We start from the raw sequence: 27,424 nt of genomic DNA, 5'->3' as shown, positions 1-27,424 counted from the left end.
CCTGGGCCTAATTGTTATCACAGGCCTGAATGAATCTCAGAAACAGTGTGGGAAAGGAGCTGGCTTTTCTTTTCCCCCTTTTCCTTTTTATATTTCAACAAATAAAACCAAAACATTCAATAAGTTGTTAATGAGGAGTCCAAGGTCGGTTCTGGGTCTGTTAAATCATTTGCTGTTCCATGGGCTTGGGTTACTTTTCAGATTTTGCCCTGGATATTTAAGTAGGCTTGATGCCTCAAACATCATTGAAATAACTTTTTTTGAATAGAATGTTTGTCTGATGTCGTTAGGTCTGGAGTTGAATCTGTAAAATCTAAGTGCACTAAGTTCATTTTAAAAGACAAAATGAAGAGGAAAGCATTACAGGGTACAAAAGGAACTTGCATAGAACATTACAGGACAGGAACAGGCCCTTTGGCCCACAATTACTGTGCTGAACATGCCAAGATAAATGAATCTAACATGATCCATATCCCTCCATTTCCTGCTTATCCATGTAACTATCAAAAAGCATCTGAAGCACCACAATCATGTCTGCCTCCACCTCCACCCCGGCAGTGCGTTCCAGGCATGCACCACTCGCTCTTTTAAAAACCTGCACATCTCCTTTAAACTTTGTCTCTCTCACCTTAACGCTATGCCCTCTATGACATTTCCACTCTGGGGGAAAATTCGATTTTACAACAATCAGTAGTTTTGTGGTCAGCATTATTGAGCCTTTTATAAAATTCCACCTTATGTAATTTGCTGAATCTAAATGTCACAGCTACCATTGCAAGATTTGAACACTCTTTAATACAGGTCTCTTGATTACTGTTGTAGTAATTTTACCACTGCACTACCAACACACCACACCTCTAGCACTTTATATGGATGGCCTTCAGCCTTAATTCATTTACCTGCACTCCCGATATTGGATATTCCAAGGGTGCAGAATATTCTTGCCAGAGTGTCAATATTTAGATGTAGTGCCACCAACCTAGTGGATTGTGCTCCATTGACGTGTATATTAGCATTCTGGTATCAGTGAGAGTATTGGTTATACAATGCACCCGGGAGTCATGAGTGATTTTAAATTTACTGTGTTCCCAGCTAGCTAGCTTGGGGGGCATTTCTTCAGAGGGATGTAAAATTGGTGGATCTCTCAACCCAGACTAGTCTGGAATGCCCCTTGGCTGTCATTCAAGGAATATTTAACTCATCTAGACTCAGAGAGTCTGTGGTCAGAGAGAAAAAAACATAGGTCAACTTTAAGCTAATTCCAAACAAACTGCTGCTCACAATATTCAATAATGTTGCTTGGGATTTGGGCTTGGTCAGGGTATGATCCATTCCTGTGCTTGTTCTATAAACTCTGACAGTCTTTCTGACTTTATTTTATTTCAATTGTAACTCCAGGGCAAAGTCTTTGAGTTTGTTCTATGCATGATGTTGCTAAATTTGAAACCAGGATTCATTCTTGATACCAGGCTAAGGCGTTTAAATTAAAAAACAAAATGTAATAAAAGGATTCAAAATGAGACTATGTTTGGGAAAACAACTAAATGTTAGTTATTTTTTTCAAAAAAATCAACTGTGAAGTTCATTTAACACACGTAATGGTTTTTTTAATAAGAACTGCTGACAACACTGCAACATTTTTATAATTGTTGGCACCTATTTATGGTAAAACATTGGTTAAAGTTAATGGACCAGAAGCTTTGACTTGTAAGGGAAGGACACATGTTTGAAGCTAAATACAAATTGCTGGAGAAACTCAGTGGGCCAGGCAGCACCTGTGGACAGAAAGGAAGGGTTGATGTTTCGGGTTGAGATCCTGTGTCGAGACTCGAATCCTTCCAAGGTGGTTGAGGAATTAAAATCAAATTAAATGTTAAAAAAAAACTTGCATCAGAAATGCCAATAATTAAACTATTGGATTGTCGTAAAACTTGTGGTTTGTTAATTTTCTTCAGGGAAGGGAATCTACTGACCTTGCTAGATCTGGTCTATATGTGACTGCAAACACATCAATATAGTTGAGACACAAGAGACTGCAGATGCTGGAATCTTTAACAAAAAGCTAACTGTGAGAAGGAGTCCCGCCCATCTGTCCCCTTCTCTCCACAGATGCTGCCTGACCCACTGGGTCCCTCCTGAAGTTTTTTTTAAAACATCAATATAATAGACTGTAAATGAACTCCACAGTTCAACGGCAACTAGAAATAAGTAATAAATCTTAGAATTTTTGGCAATATTTTGAGCAATATTGGACTGATCACATTATTTACGTGGCTGACATCAGACTCCCAAAACACTCTTTCCCAATCTTTTCCTCTGTTATGGGAAGAGATCATCAGGCAGGCAGGAGAAAAGATTCAAGGGTGTGTTTGAATCCTCTTTGAAGAAATTGAACATCGCCACTGAAACTTGGGAACTTTTGGCACATGGTTGCTCAAAAGGAGGAGGGAGCATTCAGAGTGATATCGGGAAACTTAAGACCGCGCATTGGAAACATAGAAGCACTGTATAAATGGTAAGAGGAGGCCACCTCTCAAACTACCCGCTCCATTGACCAAATCTCTCCTATTTGTGGAGATCCGTGCTGTTCCCACATTGCTTGATTGGCCAGCTCAGAGCTATCAAAACCCGAGCAGAAGTAAGGCATCAGAGGGCGTGCTTCAGAAGAAGTCAACGTCCTTTATACGAGTAGATTAAAAAACAACCTTAATATCACTGTAGATGGGTTTTAGCACTTTGTAATTAATGTGGATTTGATACAATAACACTTATTGAAAATCTCAAATTACATCAATCAATAAATACATTGTTCATGTTTTGCTCCACTATGTTCATGTAGCTCCTTTTGCAGGCTCCAACAATGGCACAGAGAGTTTCTTGCTTGCCACTTAATTCGTGTAACTTAAATAATATACAATGATTGGATTCATATTAAGCAATTCTGCACATGAGAGTTGTTTCCTGTTCTGACACTGACACAAGTGACAAAATAAGCGGCTTGTTCACAGAAAGCAACCAGCTACATCTGTAAAGAAATTCTGATAAAGGACTATTTGTTAAATGTTACCTTGCCTTCAACTGAATGGAATTGTAGTTCTCTAAGCACAGATGAGAGGTGGTGGCAAAAGCTGAAGTTGCTTTTTAGAGACAGACTAATTCATTAAGAGCTTTTTCCTTCCTCCTTCCTACCTTTACTCTATTTGAAGCATCATTATCTCTTTGCAGTCTGCAGTATCTCCTGTTTCTTTTGAGAACCTTTTCTTGTTGTTATTTCTTCCTTACAAAAGGGCTGGCTGCCTTGGAGTGGGGGTGGGGGTGAGGTTATTGGCGATTGGTGGTATAGCTGTTTTGAAATTTTAAGAACCCTCTTCAACCCACAATTGGGCGGATTTGATCAGGGATTTGTGTAGTGTCTACACAGAAGGCTTTCGTTATTTAGGAGACTAATCCTTAATATACCATCCCCTTTGTAAAGAACAAAGACAGCATTTCAGGGTATTGTCAAAACAAAGAAAAACAAATTTCTAAACCATTTAATTCACCGTGCCTGTCAATTTTGAACACTTTGATTCCAATTTCACCAGATTAATTCTCTTCATTTATTTTCATTCCCCTTTTTTTTCCTTTTCATTGACATTTGTTCCTTGTTTGATTTATTTAAAACATTGTATTTCTGTTTACTGTTTAAAATAATCAGTTAACCTATCTCAAAATTAACAGGCAACTGCAAGTGACTTTGTTTGCACTTAAAAAAAGTAAGAATGTGAATTCTGGGGTAGGATTTACAAATGAGCATTCCTGTGCTGAATCCTGAGTAGCTGGGAGACCAGGTCGGTCTACTCTGTCCGGTTGTTACAAAAACCACCTCCAGTTTTCTACTTTCAGTTCATGACTACGTTTTGACTTTTTCTTCTGAATAACTCCCTTATAAAAAAACGATCTTCATATTTCATTTTAAATTAAATGTTCCTGCTGGTGTAATTGCGTTTGTTAACAGGATAAATGGAATTAAACTTGGGATTCAAAAAGCAATCTTCAGGGTTCCAGTATTACCTGAGGATGTTGGGCGGGATGGAGAGGGGTGTTTTGATTCCTAGAATGAACATCCCCATAGTCTGAAGATTAAGAATGCAGTGAATGTGTGTTGGGTTTACTGGAAGGCTGCCTCTCAGTTTGGTTTGGCTCCGCCCTGAATATAATTCTGGGGAAGTGTCAAACCAAACTTCAAAAAAATGTTCAGACAACTTTGGGATGCCCTCGGCTCTCGGCACTTTCTAAACTATTTTTTGTAATGCATTTGGATGTGAGCATTCAAAAGCTTTAAAGACCCTCCTATATTTTCAGCGCTTTCTATTTTTGTTGCTTATTTCTTGCATTTTACTATGTTTGTTTAATTAGTTACATAAATTAATGTGTACATATGTAGGCCTCCCTTGCTAGATGTGTTGGTGGTGCTGACAATTGACACCTTCACCAACACATCCTGGAAGGGAGGTGTTTATTTTGCTTGATCCTAATTGCTCTTCTACAGCAAATTGTTTGCTTGGCTATGGAATGTGGAGATGTAACCCATCTTGAGAGTTAATGACTTCCTTTTCCTGAAGATTATCAATGAACCAATTGGTCTGTTTATTCCCCATAAAGTTACAGATTTATTTAATTTCATGCACTCTTGTGAGATTTGAATTTTCATCCTATGTTTATTGAAAATTCACATTTGTATCCATGCAAAGAGAGGCAGTTTTCATGACTATATCACCATAGTTGAAAATAATGCTCCCTATGTGGTAAGTTCAAACACATTGGATGAATGTTTCATGTTCATAAGTTTCTCTTGAATCATTTGACATTGCAGTAAGTCGAGGTCAGGGTGAGAGCAATTCCAGCAGGTATGATGATGACAAGTTTAAGCTACAACGTGATGTCATGCTGGGAGAAGGGTGGTAATGTGGCAGACAAGGGACACACCTCTGTGGTAGTAGTAATATCCAGCATTAAAAGATTCAATGAAAAATGGATACCTTTGATGAAATAATAGGATTCAGCTCACTCTGTGTACACGTCGAGCTTAAAACATGCGTAAGCTATTTTAGGACAGACACATTTGATCTTTCAAATGACATATTTTTGATCATGAAATAAATACATCGATTCAAGCACACCAACAAAAGTAGAGAGGTTTGTGTGTTCCTTTTGGGAGAATATTAACTGTATGAAACTTCACAGCTATAGAATATACTGATAATCTAGTTTGATCTGGAGAGAATCTACTTAATTAATCAATATCTAGTTCATTAATTAGTTCCAGATTCCAGTAGGTCAGGAATTTTTCTTCATTATTTTTCTCTTCAAGTGGAAGTCAAAGAGGTCCAAACCCACATAATTGTCTAGAATTTATGGTCAAGCAATATTTAATTCAAACCTTAGTTTACTTTGAAATTTAATTGCCCCAATTAGTTCTATTACTAGTAAAGTCAGACTATTATTTAAATAGACTTGATTTGTTTGCAAGCTGCTGTTTTTAACACATTCCAATGAAATATACTTGTTATCAATTTTAATATTTTTTTCATATCCCTCATGATGTAGAAGGAGACAATTCTGCCCATTAAGTCTGTGCCAGTTCCCACTGCATTCCCATTGATGCCATTCACTCACATATTTCCCTGTAACCTGTTCTCTTTTATGTACCCAAGAACTGGCTAATCCTCCCATACGAGGGGTGATTTATAATTCTACATTGTGTAAATATTTAAATGAGTCGAAATACAAATTCTGCATTGTGGTTATTATGTGCAGTGTCAGCTGGGAGTAAAGACGTTTTGGCTTGTAAACACTACACTTAACATTCAGACATGTTAAGTTTCCTGCCCCTTCTCATACTGCTTTTGTTAAATTCCAAATTGTTTCTGTAGTGAACTGAGAACTACGGCCATTATCTTTCTTTGGAGCTTTTTATATTTATTCTGACCATGTTACTTGTAACAGTAGAAAATTGTTTTCCTTTAGTAGAACTCCATGAAATGTTGACTGTAGATTTATCTGCCGCTTTTTGTCTTTGAAGACCCATGGATTTTTGTCAAAATACAATAGATATTATGTTACTGTGGTTTGTGTTATATGCTCCTTACAGTCTCTTAAGTAGCTAAAGATAACTATTGGCGGGTTGATGGGATAATAAACATATGTGCTATACTATCTATTAGTTACCTTCACAACCAAAGCATTGAAACTAAGAGGAAAAATCTCAGAATGAAATTAACCCTTGTGGATCCAGCTGGTTTACTTTAAAAATGTTCTTTTGAGTCTAGGTATGAAACCCTTCTCGCTCTGAATCACTGTGCATTACTAGTATCAGTGCAAAGGGGATGAACACAGGTCTTCCACTGCCATCCGGGGTCTGACATTGTTGATCCTAAGAAGAGGTGGTGTGAAAACCTTTCTTTTGGTCCTGAAACACATTCAATTGTTTGTGTCATCAAAAGAAAAAAACTACACGTCCACTCCTTGCACCTTGAATGCAATGGGTATCAGATAAAGGACGCATTTCTAAAACCCACCAAGAGTTCATCACCACTTGAATCTGTAACTTTCACTATCAAGAAAGCCAATGTCAGCAGACATAGAAACACCATCAGCGGGTACCACTCCAAGTTATACACCATCTCAATTTTCTGTTTATTGATCATTCCTGTGTTAAAGTCCTGGGGCTCCCAATCTTACAGCTTCACTACTTGGACTGCACTGGTTCAGCATCACTTTCTCAAGTGCTGCTGACAACTGGTTGATAAATGCTGGCTTTGCTGATTATACCACATCCCGAGAAAAATTAAAAGAAAACGGAAAGGGAAAAGGTCACAAAGATTACATGGCCTTTGCTTGTGAACATTTAACTAATATGTACCAAAAATGTTTAACATGTCCATTTATGATGTGAATCTTTTTATGGCCTTATGTAATATAATTTATTACAACTATGCTGAAAATATTTAATGTGTAAAGCAAAGTCAGAAGATTATTGTTGATGATATCTCCTACTAAAAGTGTGTAGCTAAGTTTTCCTGGTGTCTTTGGAGGATACGTGCAAACATGACTTTGGGATAATTACATGTCAACCTTATTGAATGTTGAACTTAGCCAGTGCAAGTATTGAAGTCTTTGGATTTGTACTTGGATTATTACCAATAGATTGACTCCAGATGCCAATAAATATGAGTAGATCCAGTCCGCTATCTAGAGAAGGTTTACTGCCATCATGGTGGGTGTTAAAAGTCAAATCAAGTTTATTGTCATATGCACAAGTATAGTGATGTACACACCGATAATCTTGCTTGCAGCAGCACTAGAGATGCATGGACTCGATCAAACTACATAAATTATTCATATTAGACAAAACATTGAACAGGAAAAACATTGTGCAAGACACAATTACAAGGCAAATCCATGGTGCTAGTGCTAGTTTCCAACCTAGTAGATGGTAATGTGAATATAACCTTTAACCATGTTTTACTCAGCTTCATATGAAGAAATGCCATATTTGTCTACTGAATGATATGCAATGACATTTGTCTTCAGTGCGATGGGGTAGAGTATCCTATTCAAAAAGTTATTATGAAATAGTCTAGATTCTGTGTATCCTGGGAAATAATTCTGTATTGATCTTTCTCTCATTTGCAGGCAAACTGAGCAGCCAGGAGAGTTACAACAATTTCACAAACAACAATCTCGGAAATCCGCGGCTCTCACCCATCCCAATCTTGACGATTGTGCTGCCCTTAGCACAGATCAAACAGCCCATGACTCTGGGAACCATCACAAAGCGCACAGGGTAATGGATTTTGACGAGTTTCCAGTATGATGTTAATATGCATGGAACTAAACAGATTAACACAAAACATATGTGCGGACACCACTCATGCTAGCTCAGCATATCCACATGCAAATGGCAGGTCAAAGTCCCAACTCGAAATATTGCCTGTCCATTTCCCTCCACAAATGCTGCCTGACCCACCGAGTTCCTCCTGCAGTCTGCTTTTTGCCCTAGAGTTCAGCGGTTGCATTCTTTTATGTCCCATGTCTCCTTAAATATAGTTTCCACCACAATAAGCTCCACTGGACCTGTCTACAAACTGTACCTGTCCCTTTGGTGTTACTGTCCTGTTGACTTAAAAAGATGGAATACGAGCTGGTGGTATCCTGAGGAGGCCCTAAATTAAATAACCATAAACCCCGAACAAATAATCATTTAAGTATACTTAAAAGTAACTGCAGTAATTTGATTTTGGGACAAAGTAGATTTAACTGCATAACATGGCTGTTTAAATGAATGTGAAATAAACTAAAGATGCATGAAATAAACTGCTAGGGAGGTGGAACATGTTTTAATAAATTATGGAGTTTAGAAGTTGAAAACAACTATATTTTTCTTATTTTAAAAGAGGCTGCTTCCATGTGAATTCTCTGTTCACGCTTGCTAGATAATATAATGAAAATAGGATTCTATGGTAGATGTCCAGCATCTGATTTTAATAAAACATGTGTTAGGGCACGGACCCTTTATCAGAAGTACAGCCTGATAAAGTGTTAAGCTGATAAACATGATTCCATGACTTCTATCTGAGAAATGAGTTTTAGTGATGCTAATCTTGTACACTAGTGTGGGTAACATGTATTTTTAGATTGTGGGCCTGCATCCGTTGAAACTTGAACTCTTTGTATAGATTGCCACACACATTTGTATTGGGTTTGATTTTGTAGTTTATTTATACATGTGTGTCAATGTGCAAGAGGGTTCAGTTGAGAGGTGTGGTTCATTATTCAAATCTTCAGCAGTTAATATAAATTATCATCTGATGAAAGATATATGGTTTTCAAGCTTTAGCTGATCTTTTGTTTAATGCTACATATATCTGAGATTTTTTTTTTTTTTAAACAAATAAAATGTCTTTAATTTTCTCACACTTTTCACAATCTTGTCACCAAGGTTAATAATTTACTTTGATGTATAGTTTATGTTGTAATGTAGGAAACCGAGCAGCAATATGTCCACAGCAAAAATCATTAGAGCACAAAAAAGTAAATCAGGAGAAGGACATTTGGCACTTGTGTCTGCTTTGCCAATCAATAAGGTTATGGTTGACCTTCATCTTCAGCGTCGCTTTCTTGAATTCATCCCTTATTCCTTGAGTCCCATAACATCTGAAAAATTATCTTTCTTGAAAATACTTAATCACCAAAACCGCATAGCCTTCTTTGCCATATAATTCCAAACATTCACAGGCCTCCTGGTGACAACATTTTCTTCCATTTCTGTCCTGAGTAGAGATTACCTTTTATTTAAGGTTAACTTCTGGTCCTGGACACTGCAGCCAGGGAAAAGTCATCACTTCAGCATCCCTGTCAAGCCACACAAGAATTTGGAGTGTATGATTGAGAACACCCCTCATTCTTCTGAAGGGAATATGTGCCAGTCTGCTTAATCTCTCCTCGTAATGATAATTCTGAATTCGGGAATTAATCAGGTGAACCTTCATAGTACCTTTTCTATTGTAGGTACAGCCTTTCTTAAGTAGCAATTATTCAACATACGTTTTATCACAATTTTCTCTCCTTCTGTTTTCTTAAATTCGTACATTTGCTACTTTCCAATCCAATTCATGGAATCTTCTATAATCTATGGAATTTTAGAAATTGTCAACCACAACCACTAACCCTCCTCCTTTAAATAGCTGCAATGTAGCTCATCAGATCTATTTGTTTTCCGCATGATTTACAAAAAGAGGACCTTTTTAATAGCGTTAAGTTTAGCTAAAAATACTAAAGGCTGCATTAGATTGTTTAATAGTAAGATTAAACGAGAACTTACCAGTTTGAAGTTTGATCTGTATTTTATGAGGAGTTACGATGAGGGATTACGTGAAGAACCCCGCCACGGCGCATGCGTGTCATTCTTCAAAGCAGCGGTGTGAAATCACAGATAACTGTAATGACTAAACATAGTAAGATTAGAGAAGAGATACCAGTCAAGTATATGATCAAGGGTGGGAGCGGAGGGCACGTAATCCCTCATCGTAACTCCTCATAAAATACAGATCAAACTTCAAACTGGTAAGTTCTCGTTTAATCTTACTATTTTACTTCGGAGTCACGTGAGTGACTACGTGAAGATTTTAAAGTTCTGTGATTTCATGCCGTGGAAACGAGTCCATGCATCACGTCTGCCTTGACTGTAGGAGGAATTGTGTTAACATAATTTGGACATGAATTCGACATTGAAACCCCTTTTTATGGGTTTAAATTAATTTACAGAACTTAAAATTGTTTCTGCAAACGTTCCAGGTTTCATTACTGGTTTATTATAAAATAATTGGAATGTTTTCCCTAGACCATCCTGCTGCCTTGAGGATTTGGTCCATTGGTACATCCAACTGTATCGCTGCCGATGTGGCTGCAGCCCTGGTGGAAAGAGATTTTAAAATATCAGTATCCACCCCAGCCTGTGTTAGCACCTGTTTCAGCCATCTTGAGATGGTCTGGACCATCACTCTTGGTGTGGTTGTTAATGGCTGACCAAAATGTGCCTTTTCATTGCCTCTTAGGATTTTCGTTTTCTCCATGAATAACGACAGATGTCTTACTATACACAGACGGTCATCTGTTGGGTATGACCTAATTGTATATTGAGGCCTGCTGATCCCTTTCTGTTCTGCTTACTAACTCATAAATATGAAACATAATATTTTCTGTTGAGGAAGTCATGTTGTCCAGTCTAGTTTTTGCAGTGACTGTATCCTCTGTGCCGTGACCAATACCATTAGCATGACTGTTTTAATGTCAGCCTGTGTAGGGATGGTTCTAATACCATGTTTGATACCACTGGGAACCATGGTTGTGTAGGCCAATCGGGTACTACCAATATCAGATGCAGAGTCTTGTTATATTTCCTTAATACCCGACTGATGAGGCAGAAAAAGGAGGGAATGCGTAAATAAACAATTCACCCCCCCCCCCCCCCTGTCGCCGCTGCCCCAGGGCCTGGTTCCCATGAAATAATTTGATAACTGGTGGTTAAGTCTAGATGCGAATAAATCGATATCTGGTGTTCCATATTTTGCTGTGATATCAGCAAATACTATTTTATTCAACATCCATTTGGTGTTTTCATTAAGTTTGCGTGACCTGGTGTCTGCCACTGAATTTAGTCTTCCTGGTAGGTAAGTGGCTGATATCCAAATATCTCTCTGGATATACCATTGCCAAATTGTATAGCCAGATTGTCACATGATGTCGATTTGTTTCCACCCTGTGGTTAATGTATGCTACCACGGTGGTATTGTCTATCTGTGTCTAACATGCTGGTGATATGACCCAGTACAATATGACTTTAGGCCATGTAATGCCCCAACATTTCCAGGTAGTTTATGCCCAGTGTGAGTAATAATGATGCCTCCTGAGCAGTCCATCTACCTCCACAGCTGGTGATGGTATTGGTGGCTCCCCACCCAAGTGCACTGGCATCAGTTTGTAGTACCATGGAAGGGTTACTGACAATGATTGGATTGGAACAAAGCCAGATGTTATCTATCCACCATTTTAGTTCCATTTTAGCTTGATTGGTAGTTTCATAGATCTGTCAAAGTGACCTGCATAATTTAGAGTGCTTGTATTTTGCTCTCTGTAAGTTTTGGTAATGTAGAGGTGAAAAAATGTTGTGGCTGGAAAGGCAGCCATCATTATGCCAATTATTTTGCTACCAATCTGATGGATGGTTTGCTGATGTCAGTGAGGTTATTGCAAGCCTCTATTAAATCTCTAGCCTTTCCCTTAGGCAGAGTCACCGACATGTGAACTGAGTCAATGGTGAAACCCCAGATAGTCCATAGTAGTGGAAGGCGTTAGTTTAGATTTGACTGGATGGAAAATGAATCCCAGTTTTCCAAATAACTTTTTTGTGGCTGTTACAGTTTGTTTGGCCAATTCCAAAGTTTTGCCCACAATGAGTATGTCATCTAAATATGCCATGACCATGTGAGTACGTTTCCGTAGAAACGCTAGGGCTGTTTTCAAAATTTTTGTGAACAGCCCGGGGCTGATGATAACCCATTTGGCAGTGCTTTATACTGTCAGAGTTGTCCCATCCAGTTGAATTTTAAGTAACATCTGTGGTCACCTCATATAGGCACTGAATAGTAAGCATCTTTTAAATCGATGCTGGCCATTGAAGTAACCTTTGGAAATTAATTGTTAAGGAGTAACAAAGGTATCTATTTTGTCAGATCTATGATGATGCGATAACCATCATCTTTTTTGTTTTTGATAAATATATTGGACATGAATTCTAATGGTTCGTGTTGAGTTTTCTCAATTACACCTTTTATGTAAAGCCGCTTCAGTTCAGCTTGCGCTTTTGATATTCCTTTATCAGGAGGCACGAACATTCGGTTCAGTATATGTTGAACTGGAGGGCTGTACTTGTGTATAAACTCTATTGTATATCCCTGGATACTGCTTAAGATGTAAGTATCGGTTGTTATCATGCTCCATGCATTCAGAAAGAGTGTAATCTCCACCCAACCTCCGTGATCCCTGTATATTGTAGGGAACCAAACCCACCTACCTCCATAGTTACCAGTGGTAGGTTTAATTTTTGTAGGTTCTTTGCTGCTGTTGTCGCGCTGGGGTCTGGATTTTCGGTTTGGTTGGCGTTGGAGGTCCCCGCATCTTCCAAGAAGGCCGGCCTGGGCCATGGCCTAAAAAGACTCATGTTTTGGGTACCGGACCTTCGAGCTTTCATCAGTTCCGCTGGTGGGTGCGTGGGGGTGCTGTCTTTGGTCGTAGTGGGTTCCAGTAGGTTCTCTTGTTCTTGCACCCCCTGCACACTTGTCTTTCCTTCTGCGGACCCCTCTTCCAGGTCAGCCCAGAACTGACCCGCAGTGCTCCCCTCTGATGAGGTAGAAGCACTGTGCAGCCCTTCAAGAGGTACTGCTGTGGGTTTATCATAGGGCCCACAGTGACCCGACTCCATCTCCCGGAGTCTGTCACGTTGGAGCAAAGCTCCATACACCGCTCCATCCGGCTCCAGCGCTCTCGGGCGCTGGCCGCCCGCGGTTGTTCAAAGTCGGACTCCTCTGAGTCCACGACCTTGTTTGTTTTGTGTCTAGCCTTTCCGCCCGGCCACGTGGATCTGGCCGGTGCGGAGGCGACATCGGGCACAGCTGATCCCACTATCGGTGATCCGAGTGCCGCTGGCTGCTGCTGGCTGCCCGCTGCTCCGCGGTCCTCCCTCTCCAGCTTTGTTCTTACTGCCCTTCCGTGGAGTGGATATGGCCGGTGTGGAGGCGACATCGGGCACAGCTGATCCCATCTAGCCCACCAGCTTTGTCGCAGCTCGTTGGTTTCTCCACCTGAAATCAGCATGGTAAAACACAAAAAGACCGCAGCTCTTACCTGCAGGTCCAGGTTGAAATTGTCGCTACGGGTGAACGTCGTTCCACCCCGTCTGCTGCCGTTATTGACTTGTCCAAAAGTCAACGGCCCTCTTTAAATAATCTCCCGCCCGGCCTTGGTGTTCTGGCCGGCGCGGGACCAAAAGTCGGCACAGCTGATCCCTTACGGGGCTTGTGCCTTCAGCTGCTGCTGGCTCCCGCAACTTCGCGGTCCTCCCAGCCAGCTTCCTAGCAGCACTTGTGGACACTATTTTGTCCAGCTTCCCCCCCTGTGAAAAAACCAGCGCGGGGAACATTAATTTTTGCTTCCCTCTCCCGCCCGGCCGGGCCCGGTGTGGGAGCGAGTAGGGAGCGAAAGTCGGGCACAGCTGTTCCCATTACGGGAGATTAGCGTGCTTTTGGCTGCTGCTGCCGGCTGCCCGCAACTCCGCGGTTCTCCCCCGCCAGCTTTCCCGCAGCCTTCATGGATCCGGTCCATGTCTCCACCTAAAAGGTAAGTGGAAGGAACGCAGAGTCTTCTTACCTGCTGTTCCCGACTTTCAAATTCTGGAACGCAGAGTCTCCTTACCTGCTGTTCCTGGCTTTCAAATTTTGCCGCTAGAGGAACGTCGTTCCCCCTTGCTGTGACTTGTTGCAATGCGTGTAGCGATATGACACGCATGCGCCGTGGCGGGGTTCTTCACGTAGTCACTCACGTGACTCCGAAGTAAAATAGAATCATTGCACATGCATCAATAGAGGCGATTGCTTGTCAATTTCAGTGGCCACCTTCTGTTTAACTGGCAGATAGTGTTCTAATGATCCAGCGGTGACAAGCTTATATAGAAACAATTTTCTTTCCGACTTTTTTTTGTAAAATATTTTTTTTAGATACTGAATATTGTGTATACATTTTAAGTCTTTACCTTTCATTTCATACAGTCTTTAATTTAATTGATACTCATAAGCAGACCACTTCTCCTATTTTTGTCTTACTGCAAATAAAAGCGAAACACACTGGCATTTATATAGCAGTTTTCAAACCTCAGATTGTCCAAAAGTGTATTGTAGCCAAAGCTGCTTTTGAAATGTGGCAATTATTGCAATTTAAGATTTTAGTTATGTTAAAGGGAGGATAAAAAGCCACAAATGGAAATCTAGATTAAGACACACTTACTCACTCCCACTCGCTTACTCTCTCTCACACACATCACATACGGACGCCAAGACCAGGACATTAAGAAGTCTCCATAAATAACTTGTTTTCTTCCTGTGAAGTACAGAAATCCATCATAATATGACATTACGTTCAACAAATAATTGCAAGAAAGGGTTGAATTCTTGTTCTCAGCACCATCTCAGAGCTGCCTGTGGGATGCTAATTGCAAGCACTTTACATAAATATAACTAGGCAAGTGTACAGTTTCTTTTATGTAAAAAATATATACATGCACAGCCACAAAAGATGGAGAATCAAGGGAGTTCAACATTACTTTACACTCTTCGTCCAAGAAATAACAGGATGTATTTAACTGCTTTTTTAAACAAACAGTAAGAACGTAAGAGAAAGGAGCACGGCCCCATGATCTTTGACCACTACCATTTGACAAAGTTGTAGCTGATTTTTGTTTACCTTTAATTGTCAGACTGATCCCAGTTTCCCTTGATACCACTATCGTTCCAGAATTCTGCTGACCTCAACTTTGATGATACTCTACCAATGAACATTTACAGTCTCGATAAAGTATCTTGCATAATATTATTTATTATCAGCTCATCATGAGTTGTGCATACAACTGTGGCTAATTCCAAACTGTACCGAGCGTTTATCCTGGCTATTGATCCCACTGTTTCCTTTCTAGAAGACAGATCTCTTCCTGCAAATCAGCTGATCCATAAAATTAGCCAGTTCCCTGCCTGCCAAACACCAGCTTCACTGATGTTGAACTGTCCCCGTTCATAACTAAGCAGCTGGTTCTTACCTCATTGTACCTAATGCAATATGAAAGAAGGAGCAATACGCAAGGAGTTTATCAGTTTAGTTTATTGTCACGTGTACCGAGGTACAGTGAAAATCGTTTGTTGTGTGCTAACTAGTCCGCAGAAAGACAATCAATGCATTTACGGTGTATAGATACATGATAAGGGAATAACGTTTAGTGCAAGATAAAGCCAGCACAGTCCAATCAAGGATAGCCCGAGGATCATCAAAGAAGTAGATAGTAGTTCAGCACTGCTCTCTGGTTGTAGTAGAATGATTCAGTTGCCGTAGGATGATTCAGTTGCCGATCAGGAACTGCAGATATTGCAATCTTAGTGGGTCAGGCATTTGTGGGGGAACTGGATATACAACGTTTCAGGTTAGGAGTCTTTTTCAATGATTTCTTGTTGAAAACCTAGTGAGGTGTCTTGATGTAGGTTAGTAAGAACTGGACAAAGGAAGGCAAGATAGAATTGAGAAATTTGGTGGGGCAAGTGTGGAGAGAAACAATGGATCTGCCAAGATAGTCTTACTTGTGGATTTTTGGAAAGAGATTGAAAAGAGCACTACATGGTTGGGGAACTATTAAGCTCAAGGCTGAGAAGGGGAGATCGCTGAAGGTGATGAGATTGGAGATGATATGGAAGATGGTGGCCTGGTATTAATCCGTGACTCATGATCAACGGATAGGTACGAGGAGATGTCCAAGAGCTGACACCAGTGCAGATTTGGAGGATTAATCTAAATCGCCCCCAGTGTGTGTCTGAAGTTGATGAGATTAAAATGAATTTATTGTAAATGGGTAGTCGATGGCCAGCATGGACTAAGTGAACCGAAGGGCCTGCTTCCGAGCTGTTTGACTCTGTAAGTGGAATTAACCTATTCTGTGACATAATAACTAGCTAAGTAGATTGATTAAAGGAGCATCTTAAAGGAAAGCCAGAATATCGGATCAAACAGCTGAAAGTGTGTAAACCAGTGACAGAATTATGTAAATCAGAAATGTGTGAGTTTCCAGGATAGGAAGAGGACAGAGATTTGAGATTTGAGGTGGTCAAGATCACAGCGATAGAGGCTAAACCTTAAAGTAATTAAAAAATAAGAAATGAGAATGGTAGGACATTGAGAGCAGAGTGGAACTGAAAACATCTGAGAAGATATGCATCAATCCTTAACATTTTGGCCATTTCTCAAAAAAAAAGGAAGGGATTTTTTAAAGGATGTGTAAAAAAACAATCTGCTGGAAGAACTAAGAGGGTCAGGCAGCATCTGTGAAGGGAAGTTGACAGGTGACTCTTCACATCTGCATCTTTCTTCAGACTGCGTGTATAGGAGCTGTTTCCGCTGGTGAGGGAATCCAAATCAAGAGCACATATTCTTGAAATTAGTGCCAGGCTGTCCATTCGGAGGGTGTTACTAAGAAATGATTCACACAAAGGTACTTGAAATCCAGAACACACTTCTCCCAGAAACAGTTTAAGCTCGATCTCAGCTGAAAATGTCAGAACTGAGATTGTTTATTTTTGTTTTGCAAGGATATTCAGGGTGCTGACGGGTATATGGGGGCAAGATAAATATCAGGCAAGAATTAAATTACTATTTTAAACTGTCTCAAGGACATGTGTACCTATTTTTCTCAGTAGCTTTAAACATTATTGTGCATATATCTTGCTTATTCAAAATGACACCTTAAAAGGCAAGTCTGATATCCCGTTTCATGAAAAAAAAGTGTTATTTTGCTCAGTGAAGCTTTTTGGAACATATAATAGCACATAGAACCGTACCTTGCAGGAATAGGCTGTTCAGCTCACAATATCCTTGCTGAACATGATGCTAAGCTAAACTAATCTCCTCTGCCTGCAGCTGACCAATATCCCTCCGTTCCCAGTATATCCACGTGCCTATCTAAAAGCCTCTTAAATGCCACGATTGTTTCTAGCATCACCTCTCAACATATTACAGGCACCCAACACTCTGTGTAAAAGAAAACGTGTCCCACACAGCTCCTTAAAACGTTGCCCCTCTTGTAAAGCAAGAGGCCATATGTTTATTAATTTTTTTAATTAATTTGGAAAAAATAAAAACCTTATAAGTAAAGAGATACTGGAGACATAACACTCCTGAGAGAGTGGCTGAATTGCTTTCACCCACTTTGTGCCCTGCCAAAGTAGAATTTTTCCTCCATTGATCTATTAACATTTCAAGAAGAAATGGTCCATAGGCATGAAGATGATTATTTAAACGGAACACACAAAGTGCTGGAATAACTCACATGGTTAGGCAGCATGTCTGGAGAACATGCATAGGCAACACTTCAAGTCAGAATCCTTCTTCAAACTGAAGAAGGGTGCATAACGAAACGTCGCCTGTCCATGTCCTCCAGAGTTACTCCTTTGTGGGTTTTTTTGCTAACCCACCTTGGCCCTCAATAACATGGGGAAAATCTGGATGTCTCGGATGTCTAAGGGTGTCAAACTGAGATTCGTCCATGCAACTGTCGACACCATATTATTGTACGGGTGTGAGGCATGGACTCTCACTCGAGCACTGTCCAAGTCTCTCGATGGTACCTACACCTGAATGCTCAGAAAAGTTCAAAATGTCAGTTGGAGGGACCACATCACCAATGCTCTGTGGGGAGATTCAACCTCGGACCGAGAAGATCAGGTGGAGAAGGATGAGGCCCGCTGGTCACTGCCACCGCCAGCCAGAAATGCCAGCAAACAAGTTTGTGCTGTGGGAACCCACCCATGGGACGGCCAATCAAGACGATGCTGAAGACATTGATGGAAGACGCATGCGTAGAGACAAAAGAGGAGCTTGCCAGCTGCATGGAGGACAGAGATGTGTGGTGCGTCCATCACCGTGCCTGTTGGAATCCAGCACCGCTGCGTCGCTAATGTTTTCAACAATTTAATAATAATAATAATAATAAACCTCGGCGGCTCCTTGTGTCTCTGTTTAAACAAATTATCATGGGGCTAGATAATAAACAGCAATATGTAGCAGTACATGGGTAAGAATTTTAGTTGTCAGCCAGTCTCTGACGAATGTAGAGTAGATGTGACTTTTATTGGTTTCAGGAAAAGAAATGTATTCACAGAAGTGTGTTAGGCACCAGTGAGACCATTTTATATCAAAAAGGACATTCAGCCATTGATTATATGAGAAAGGAGCCGCATGATTGAACCTAGTCAGTGTGAATTTTTTTACATCAGCCCTGAACTGTGATGATGAGATGATAAATTGAAATTTAGATGATGTTTATATTATGAATCAATGACAAAAAGACTGCTGCAAGAAATTGAACCTATTCTATTTCCTTCACCTGTTTCATGTAAATAAAGAAATCAGCCTTGTTGCATACATTCTGAGTACATATAGTTTAGCCTGTCACTCCCCTCCATTAATATATCACAGCACAAAATAATTGCAGTCATGGACAATGACCATCTGGCTCAATGTTATATATGATGCACTGGGTATAGAACAAATGCTTTGGTACTAATGGCTGGAGGCCTGGAGGCAACAAACATGGAGTGTGTCTTCAGCAGATGCAAAGACAGTCAGTCCCAGGTGAATCAAACAGATGTAATTACACCTGTGTGGCCAATGGCTTTGAGGGACTGCTCGAGGGGGATCAAGACACTGTGGGTCCAGCTGCTTAACTCACTAATTACAGATTACTCTGACTAATAAGAGGTGTCTGAGCAGCCTGAAGTCTCAATCATTGATGTAACTGCACTTAAAAAGTAGTGTTTAAAGATATTTCTGCACTCCATATTACTTTAAATTATCCCAATATGTTCATAATTAGCATTGATGGTGAATTTTTGTAAATGGTTTAAGGGAAGGATATGTAGGCACAAAACTGTTTGGCACCAGTGGGATCACATCTGGAATATTGTCGGCATTCACTCGCAGAATCGACTATTCATTAAACAATTTTAGTTAAATTGGACGCTGAGATTAGCTCAGAAAAATGCAAGCTTTTTGAATGCTGCAGCAGTGTAGAGGGAACTGTATTTAGATTCAGAGCACGAGGGCAAAGGAGATCAACTGCTTGAGGACAACTGGAGAAATTATGGAATCTTTGGAGTTGTAGGAGAGATATTTCGGGGATGATTTAGAACCATGAGAGGAGATTGTGGCAAAATGGAAAACCAGCATGCTCAGTCTTATCATTCAATCAATAAGCAAATACATGACCAAGAATTTTTTTGGAATTCAAACTATAAATGAAGAAAACTCAAATAATGAAAGCCATTTGATCTTGGTCTTGCTGAGTTAAACCCTGTAAAGTAAAAAAATATACATTCAACATAAACTTACATGATGATAGTTTAAATCCGAATCATGACCTGAAATAGCTTTTAAGACTTAGTTGCCAGCTTGTTTTCAAATCATTCAGGAAAAAAATCTATGGATTCTTTACAACATGCGAAAAGGTTAAAAGAAATATTATGATTCATGTATAGAAACTTGCCTCTGGCCAAATCAATCAACAAATGGTAAAAATGTAAATTGAGTCCAGAAAATATATAAATATGGTGCAATCACCCATGTCAGGAAAAATGTTAATACAGTCACGATGACGAAGAAAGTGCTGAAAATGTGTCATGGGTGGACCGACCCTGCTTTGGTATTTGCTGCAATTAAATTCTTAGAGCAGCTTGTATTGGAGCCGACCAGGGAGAAGGCAATTCTGGATTTAGTGTTATGTAATGAACCGGATTTGATAAAGGAACTTGAGGTTAATGAGCCATTAGGAGGTAGTGACCACAATATGGTCAGGTTTAATCAACAATTGGAGAGGGAGAAGGGTAGATCGAAGGTGTCAATGTTACTGTTGAATAAAGAGGACTATGGGGCCATGAGGGAGGAGCTGGCCAAAGTTGACTGGAAAGATACCCTAGCAGGGATGACAGTGGAACAACAATGGCAGTTATTTCTAGGAATAATACAGAAGGTGCAGGATCAGTTCATTCCTAGGAGGAAGAAAGATTTCAAGGGGAGTAAGGGGCGACCGTGGCTGACAAGGGACGTCAGAGACAGTATTAAAATAAAAGAGAAGTACAACGTAGCAAAGATGAATGGGAAGCAAGAGGATTGGGTAATGTTTAAAGAGCAACAGAATCGGATCAGAATCAGAATCACACTTTATTCGCCAAGTATGTTTTGCAACATACGAGGAATTTCATTAGCCAGGTCAGTCATACAATTAAAAGTAACAGATCACTTCAAAAACACATTTTAACATGAACATCCGCCACAGTGACTCCTACACATTCCTCACTGTGATGGAAGGCGAAATAAAGTTCAAGTCCTTCCCCTTAGTTCTTCCTCGGTCGTGGGCCTCGAGCCCCCATTGACGGGATGATCTTAACTCCCGTAGCTGGCGGCGATCGGGCCCTCCGCATCGAGGCGATCTGCTCCTGGATCCCGTATCCAAACCTCGCGTCGGGGCTGGTGAACGTTCCGTGACGTTGGAGCTCCCGACTAGCCTCACCCGAGACTGCGAGCCCTTGATGTTGATTCTGCGGTGGACGCGATCCCAGGCAAGGGATCAGCTCCGATGTTAAGTCCGCGCCCCGCGATAGGGCTCAAAGTCAGTCCAAGGAGACTTCCAGCTTCATCGATGGTAGGCCGCAAAGCCCGGAGAATGTGAAAATTGATCACATCTCCGGGAAGGTAAGAACCTGAAAGAAAGTTTCCCCCGATCCCCTCCCCCCTCCCCCCACATAAAACAAACCAAAGAACATTAAAACAAAGCTTTTAACAATAAAAAATAACAAAAGAAAAAAAGGCAATACGGGGAGAAAAGATGAGGTACGAAGGTAAGCTAGCCAAGAATATAAATGAGGATAGTAAAAGCTTCTTCAGGTATGTGAAGAGGAAAAAATATTTAAGACCAAAGTTGGACTCTTGAAGACCGAAAAGGGTGAATTTATTATGGGGAACAAGGAAATGGCAGAGGAGTTGAACAGTTACTCTGGATCCGTCTTCACTAAGGAGGACACAAACAATCTTCCTGATATAGTAGTGGCCAGAGGATCTGGGATGACGGAGGAACTGAAGGAAATCCACATTAGGCAGGAAATGGTGTTGGGTAGACTGATGGGACTGAAGGCTGATAAATCCCCAGGGCCTGATGGTCTGCATCCTAGGTACTTAAGGAAGTGGCTCTAGAAATCGTGGATGCATTGGTGATAATTTTCCAATGTTCTATAGACTCAGGATCAGTTCCTGTGGATTGAAGGATAGCTAATGTTATCCCACTTTTTAAGAAAGGTGGGAGAGAGAAAACGGAATTATAGACCAGATAGCCTGACATCGGTGGTGGGGAAGATGCTGGAGTCAATTATAAAGAGGAAGTAGTGTACCTAGATTTTCAGAAAGCCTTTGATAAGGTTTCACATAGAAGATTAGTGTGCAAAATTAGGGCACATGGTATTGGGGGTAGAGTGCCGTCATGGATAGAAAATTGGTTGGCAGACAGGAAACAAAGAGTAGGGATTAACGGGCCCCAGTCAGAATGGCAGGCAGTGAATAGTGGGGTACCGCAAGGCTCGGTGCTGGGACCGCAGCTATTTACAATATACATCAATGATTTAGATGAAGGGATTCAAAGTAACATTAGCAAATTTGCAGATGACACAAAGCTGGGTGGCAGTGTGAACTGTGAGGAGGATGCTATGAGAATGCAGGGTGACTTGGACAGGTTGGGGGAGTGGGCAGATGCATGGCAGATGAAGTTTAATATGGGTAAATGTGAGGTTATCCACTTTGATATAAAAAACAGGAAGGCAGATTACTATCTAAATGGCATCAAGTTGGGAAAAGGGGAAGTACAACAGGATCTGGGGGTCCTTGTTCATCAGTCTATGAAAGTAAGCATGCAGGTACAGCAGACCGTGAAGAAAGCGAATGGCATGTTGGCCATTATAACACGAGGAGTTGAGTATAGGAGCAAAGAGGTCCTTAGTGAGACCACACCTGGAGTATTGTGTGCAGTTTTGGTCCCCTAATTTGAGGAAGGACATTCTTGCTATTGAGGGAGTGCAGCGTAGGTTTACAAGGTTAATTCCCGGGATGGCAGGACTGTCATATGCTGAGAGAATGGAGCGGCTGGGCTTGTACACTGTGGAGTTTAGAAGGATGAGAGGATATCTTATTGAAACATATAAGATTGTTAAGGGTTTGCACACGCTAGAGGCAGGAAACATGTTCCCGGTGTTGGGGGAGTCCAGAACCAGGGGCCACAGATTAAGAATAAGGGGTAAACCATTTAGAACGGAGACGAGGAAACACTTTTTCTCACAAAGAGTTGTGAGTCTGTGGAATTCTCTGCCTCAGAGGGCGGTGGAGGCCGGTTCTCTGGATACTTTCAAGAGAGAGCTAGATAGGGCTCTTAAAGATAGTGGAGTCAGGGGATATGGGGAGGAGGCAGGAACGGGGTACTGATTGGAGATGATCAGCCATGATCACATTGAATGGCGGTGCTGGCTCGAAGGGCCGAATGGCCTACTCCTGCACCTATTGTCTATTGTCGGGGCTGTCCCATTTGGGCGACCTAATTGGCGAGTTTAGAAGAGTTTGAAAAAATGACATGTTGAAGACCTCCTTCGACGGTGTTAAAATCAATGATTCAATCTCCTCACCAATGGGCTTAAAAGTTAATTATCACATTTTAATTAAATAGAAGATAATGGGGAAACATTGGTTATTGAATGAAAGTCTCTCATTTAAGTTATAAGATGCAATAACAAAACTTGAACAGTTTATAATGCTAAAATGAGGCTAAGATTCAAAACCTGTTTAGGAATTATTTTAGGGTGATTTTTACATTATGATGTGCACACAAAGGCATAATGTTACTTGATTATGTGTCTTATTTTTGAACCAACAGCCATTATTTTATTCTATTGGTGTAATACTGTGTGCTTCAGAATAAAGTTTAACTGATTATTCTTGCACACTGACTTAAGATGGTTGGAAGCAATGGCATTGAGACAGACTAAATTCAGAAATGAAATTTACTTATAAAATTTGGTGATTTTGTGTAACACAATCTTCTTCAACAAAGCATTAACTAACAATTTTCCAATGGCTTGAAAGATCTTTTGCCAATGAAAAGGGCAAGATCCTGAGAAATAACGCAGTGGATTCTAGTAGCAATGTTACAAAATGTTGAGATTTTAAAAATCGTCTGCAATTTATCCCATCAGATAAAGCATAAAAAGAAGTTTAATTTGACAACTAATTCACTTTCATATCTTCAGTATTAAAAATGTTATGGCCATTTTCATACTCGGAAGTTAGCATCTTGTTCCCTATTGATTTTCCATTGACTTAACACAAAAGCTGTGATCGAGGACAGTCTAAAGCCCATAACTTTATTAAAAATTAAGAGAACTGAAATATTTTCAGTTATTATAGATTGAAGCATTCTGAAACAAATATTAAACAATCCTACTTGGATTACCTATTTTTTTAAGCATATAATTAGTTAGTTACCCAATTGTAGCTAATTCCAAAATTCAATTACCAGATCTAAACATCTATCCATTTCTTAAGGAAAGATTAACATTTTTAAATAGCCTAAGTGTCCAAAGAACATTCACACAAGAATTCACAATAAAACATGATTTTTAAATCTCATTGACATTAATTTATAGGCCAAATGGAAGGGATTTAGTGTTCAATTGCTGTAAATTAATGGCCATATAAATCAGCTTGCCAGTGGGATTCTGTGGAACGCGCTGGTTTAGAACGCTGCCATTGCGGTGAATTTGTACCCCATGTCGGCATGAAAGATACTGCGGGATTAAATGGGCCCCCAAGTCACCTACTCACAACATAAATTTTTGTATAAAGGGATCTTAAGAAGCCCTTTTTAATGTAAAAATAAACAACCTACCTTGCCTTGTCCCCTACATGAGATCCGTCCCGTTGTCGGGGTTCGTGGCTTTAGAGGATGATTTTTAATCTACTATAACAATTAAATAACCCAATTTAGTTTAAAAATACCTGCAGCGAACGAATTTCGCAGCGATTTTTCATCAGCAACTAAGTAGGCTGAACAACATCGATTTCAACAGCCTAGAGAAAATCGCGTTTTAAACCCGTCCCCCTCTCAAAGGCGCCAAAGTCGCACACACAGGCAGCGGCAGAACTGCAGCGCCGCTGAAGGTAAGTTTTGCAACATACCTAATTCTAGCATCTCATTCCGTCCAGGCATTTCATTACAAGAGGTAGTTTCAAAGGATAGCCTAGTCTCCCATCTCCCATTGTTACTGATGCTTGCATAATTCATCATCGTATGTTGCAGCTAATATCTATTGCCTTCTGGATTCTTAATGGTGTTTTCAAATGAAAGTCTTTCAAAGAGAGAAAAATGAATACGTTCAAAGGATGTTTTTTATATATTGACTCATTTGCCCAAACTCTGATGGCTGATGTTGATTTTTGAAATTGATTTCAGATAACCTAGCTTAAGAAAACAGTGTGCCTTGAAAGAACAGCTTTTTGGCAGCACATTGGCACAGCTGGTGGAGCTGCTGCCTCACGATGCCAGAGACCCGTGTTCGATCCTGACCTCTGGTGTTTTATGTGTGGAGTTTGCATGTTCTCCTCCTGACCATGTGGGATTCCTCCTCGAGCTTCGGATATATCTCTCTCATCCCAGGACATATGGGTTTGTAGGTTAACTGTCCTCTGTAAATTGCCCTTGGTGTGTAGGGAGTGAATGACAATGTGGGATAACATAAAACTAGTGTGAATAGGTGATCAATGGTCAGCGTGGACTCAGTGGGCCGAAGGGCCTGTTTCCATGTTGTATTTCTGAACTGAAAACAAAATTAGATGTAGCATAACCTTTTGAGGCTGCAGTGTAGATGAAATACTTCCAATAGGCCCTCCAGTAGCAGGAATAATGTCTTCACTGTAGTCTTCAGTGATAGCATGCTGAAGATCCCAGCTCTCAGGAGTTGCAGAATACTGTAGTATTGCACATGTTAACATTTGCCCTCCAACCTACCTTGATGCAAGCTTTCTTAAAACTAGAACACTGTGACGAGAACAATTAGAATACAAAAGTGCCTTCAAGTTACTTGTTTGTTTGTACAAGCACTACCTGCCCCTCCTCTCCCCCCCCAAGTAAACAGTGGGTAATTTATGGTGACTTCCTAGTTCGGGTGTAAGTGAGGGAAATGAACTGATAAAACTGATTAATCCAATCCTTTGGCCCCTTTGTTAATTGAATAAAGATCAGTGGTGCCATTTCAAGAAATGTCCTAACACCTTGTCCTTCTTGGGAATGAAGATGTGTAAAATTGCTAGATGTTGAAGACAAAAATGGTTGAACAACAGCATTTCAAATGGAACAAATCCAGGTTTACAGCACACATAACATAAAATTGTGTTCCATAAACATCACATTTGTATACAGGAGATCAACTCCATTTATGCAGTTGTTCCACTCATCTTAGACCCAGGGCAAATAAACATGAGCGTCATCCTGTAAACATGAACTCCTCCGGCAACGGCCCAGCCTCAGATACATGCTGCCTCGTAACATACCTAGATTACAGTGCACCACAACACATGTCCAAAATGAATCATTATCCGGTTTGTACTGTCAGTTTTAAAAATGGATAAAAATCTGATTTTAATGACATGAGAGAAAATGCTGGAAATACTTAACAGACCTATAAGCATATGAAACCAAGACCGTTGATTGTTTCAGTTGGTATTTGTTGTTAATTATAACAAAGTGGGTTGAATCTAACTGTTAAAAAGATACAAGTTGGTCTTGTGTAATTCTGTGGGAGTGGGATGTGTAAACAGAATCCACCGCATATCAGATGCAGTGAAACTATCTGAGCAGATTTCTCAAGACTCGGTCAGGAATGTACTAAATTTGATGATAGATTTCCAACTGTGCCAGTTTGTTATCCAAAGCAAAGATGCATTTCCGGCCTTTTCCAGTTTTTGACTTATTTTTAAATAAGTATTTGCATTTTCTTTCCCTAATTGTTGAATCTCAGTGAAATGATAACGTGTGTACAACATTTTATTTCAAATTGGACCGTTTAAAGGCGTGTTTTCTTTTTATTGATTGATTAATTCTATATTTGTATCTCTTTCCCCCCCTCACTGAAGACCTTACCTGTTTGGGGCAGGATGTTTTTCCCTAAAAGCTCCATGGTGAGTTTCCAAAAACAATCCCAGCATGCCTGCACTGCATCCTTTGTACAGCATTGCTTGAGTTAATGAAGTCAATGTATCCCCCCCCATTAGTTCTTCCCTTGTATAAAGTATTTGCATGGGCTACTCGGTAAATGCAGGCACCAAAGAACCAGAAACAGCTGTAACTGTGATTGAATAGTAATTCAAAATTGGAACAGAATGTGCAAATTACAAGAGGATACAGATGAAAATACAACAAAAGGTTCAAGCAGTCCCCTTTCATTTGCTTATTCTGGAAGTGGCCATTTTATAGTGCTTTTGATGTTAAATACAATTTATTGAAGCACATTTCATCCTGTGTTATACATCTGTATGGACCAATATTAAGTTGCCAAAGTTAGAAGATTACTTCCAATATAGAGTATAACATTTTCTGGTATCTTAATCTCAATATTTAACATGTATTTTTCCAAATTCTTCTATTATCTCCCCCACTTACTTTCAGAAGTCCACATCATTCTGTGTAATACCTTGGAGGCTCAGGATATTGGCTCCAGACTTCCTCTGCAAGTTAATCCATTCACCACGTACAGCCATTCTTTCTATTTTATACGGTTATTAATGGGAATGTCTTTGTTTTCCAGGTATAGTTTAGGTTTGATGCAGGGTGAGGTCCCTATTTATATGGCCTATTCAATATTCCAAGAGCATGATCAGCATGGATTACATAATGTGACCCAGTAAACTCCCGAGTGTAGGTAAAACATGAGACAGAATCAAGTTGCCTCAAAATTGTCCCAACAAACACTCCGTCCTGATGGTGATGTGG

The 27,424-nt window shown here is 40.2% G+C and overlaps 1 protein-coding gene across 6 annotated transcripts in view; it reads left to right on the top strand.

The window, feature by feature from the left end:
- Positions 1–27,424, top strand: part of bcas3 (BCAS3 microtubule associated cell migration factor) — a 692,691-nt gene that overhangs the window by 323,280 nt on the left and 341,987 nt on the right. For 5 of the 6 annotated variants that reach the window (XM_033045811.1, XM_033045815.1, XM_033045814.1 and 2 more), the window contains 2 exons: positions 7,678–7,828; positions 26,569–26,613. In XM_033045811.1, coding sequence (XP_032901702.1) covers positions 7,678–7,828; positions 26,569–26,613 — 196 coding nt within the window. The remainder of the gene's footprint in view (positions 1–7,677; positions 7,829–26,568; positions 26,614–27,424) is intronic. The other variant, XM_033045813.1, reaches the window with a different exon arrangement.

This window comes from Amblyraja radiata, chromosome 28, assembly GCF_010909765.2.
Source record: "Amblyraja radiata isolate CabotCenter1 chromosome 28, sAmbRad1.1.pri, whole genome shotgun sequence".
In the NCBI taxonomy this organism is placed as follows: domain Eukaryota; kingdom Metazoa; phylum Chordata; class Chondrichthyes; order Rajiformes; family Rajidae; genus Amblyraja; species Amblyraja radiata.
The sequence above is the reverse complement of the archived record's forward strand: the minus strand, read 5'-3'. Positions and strand labels throughout refer to the sequence as shown.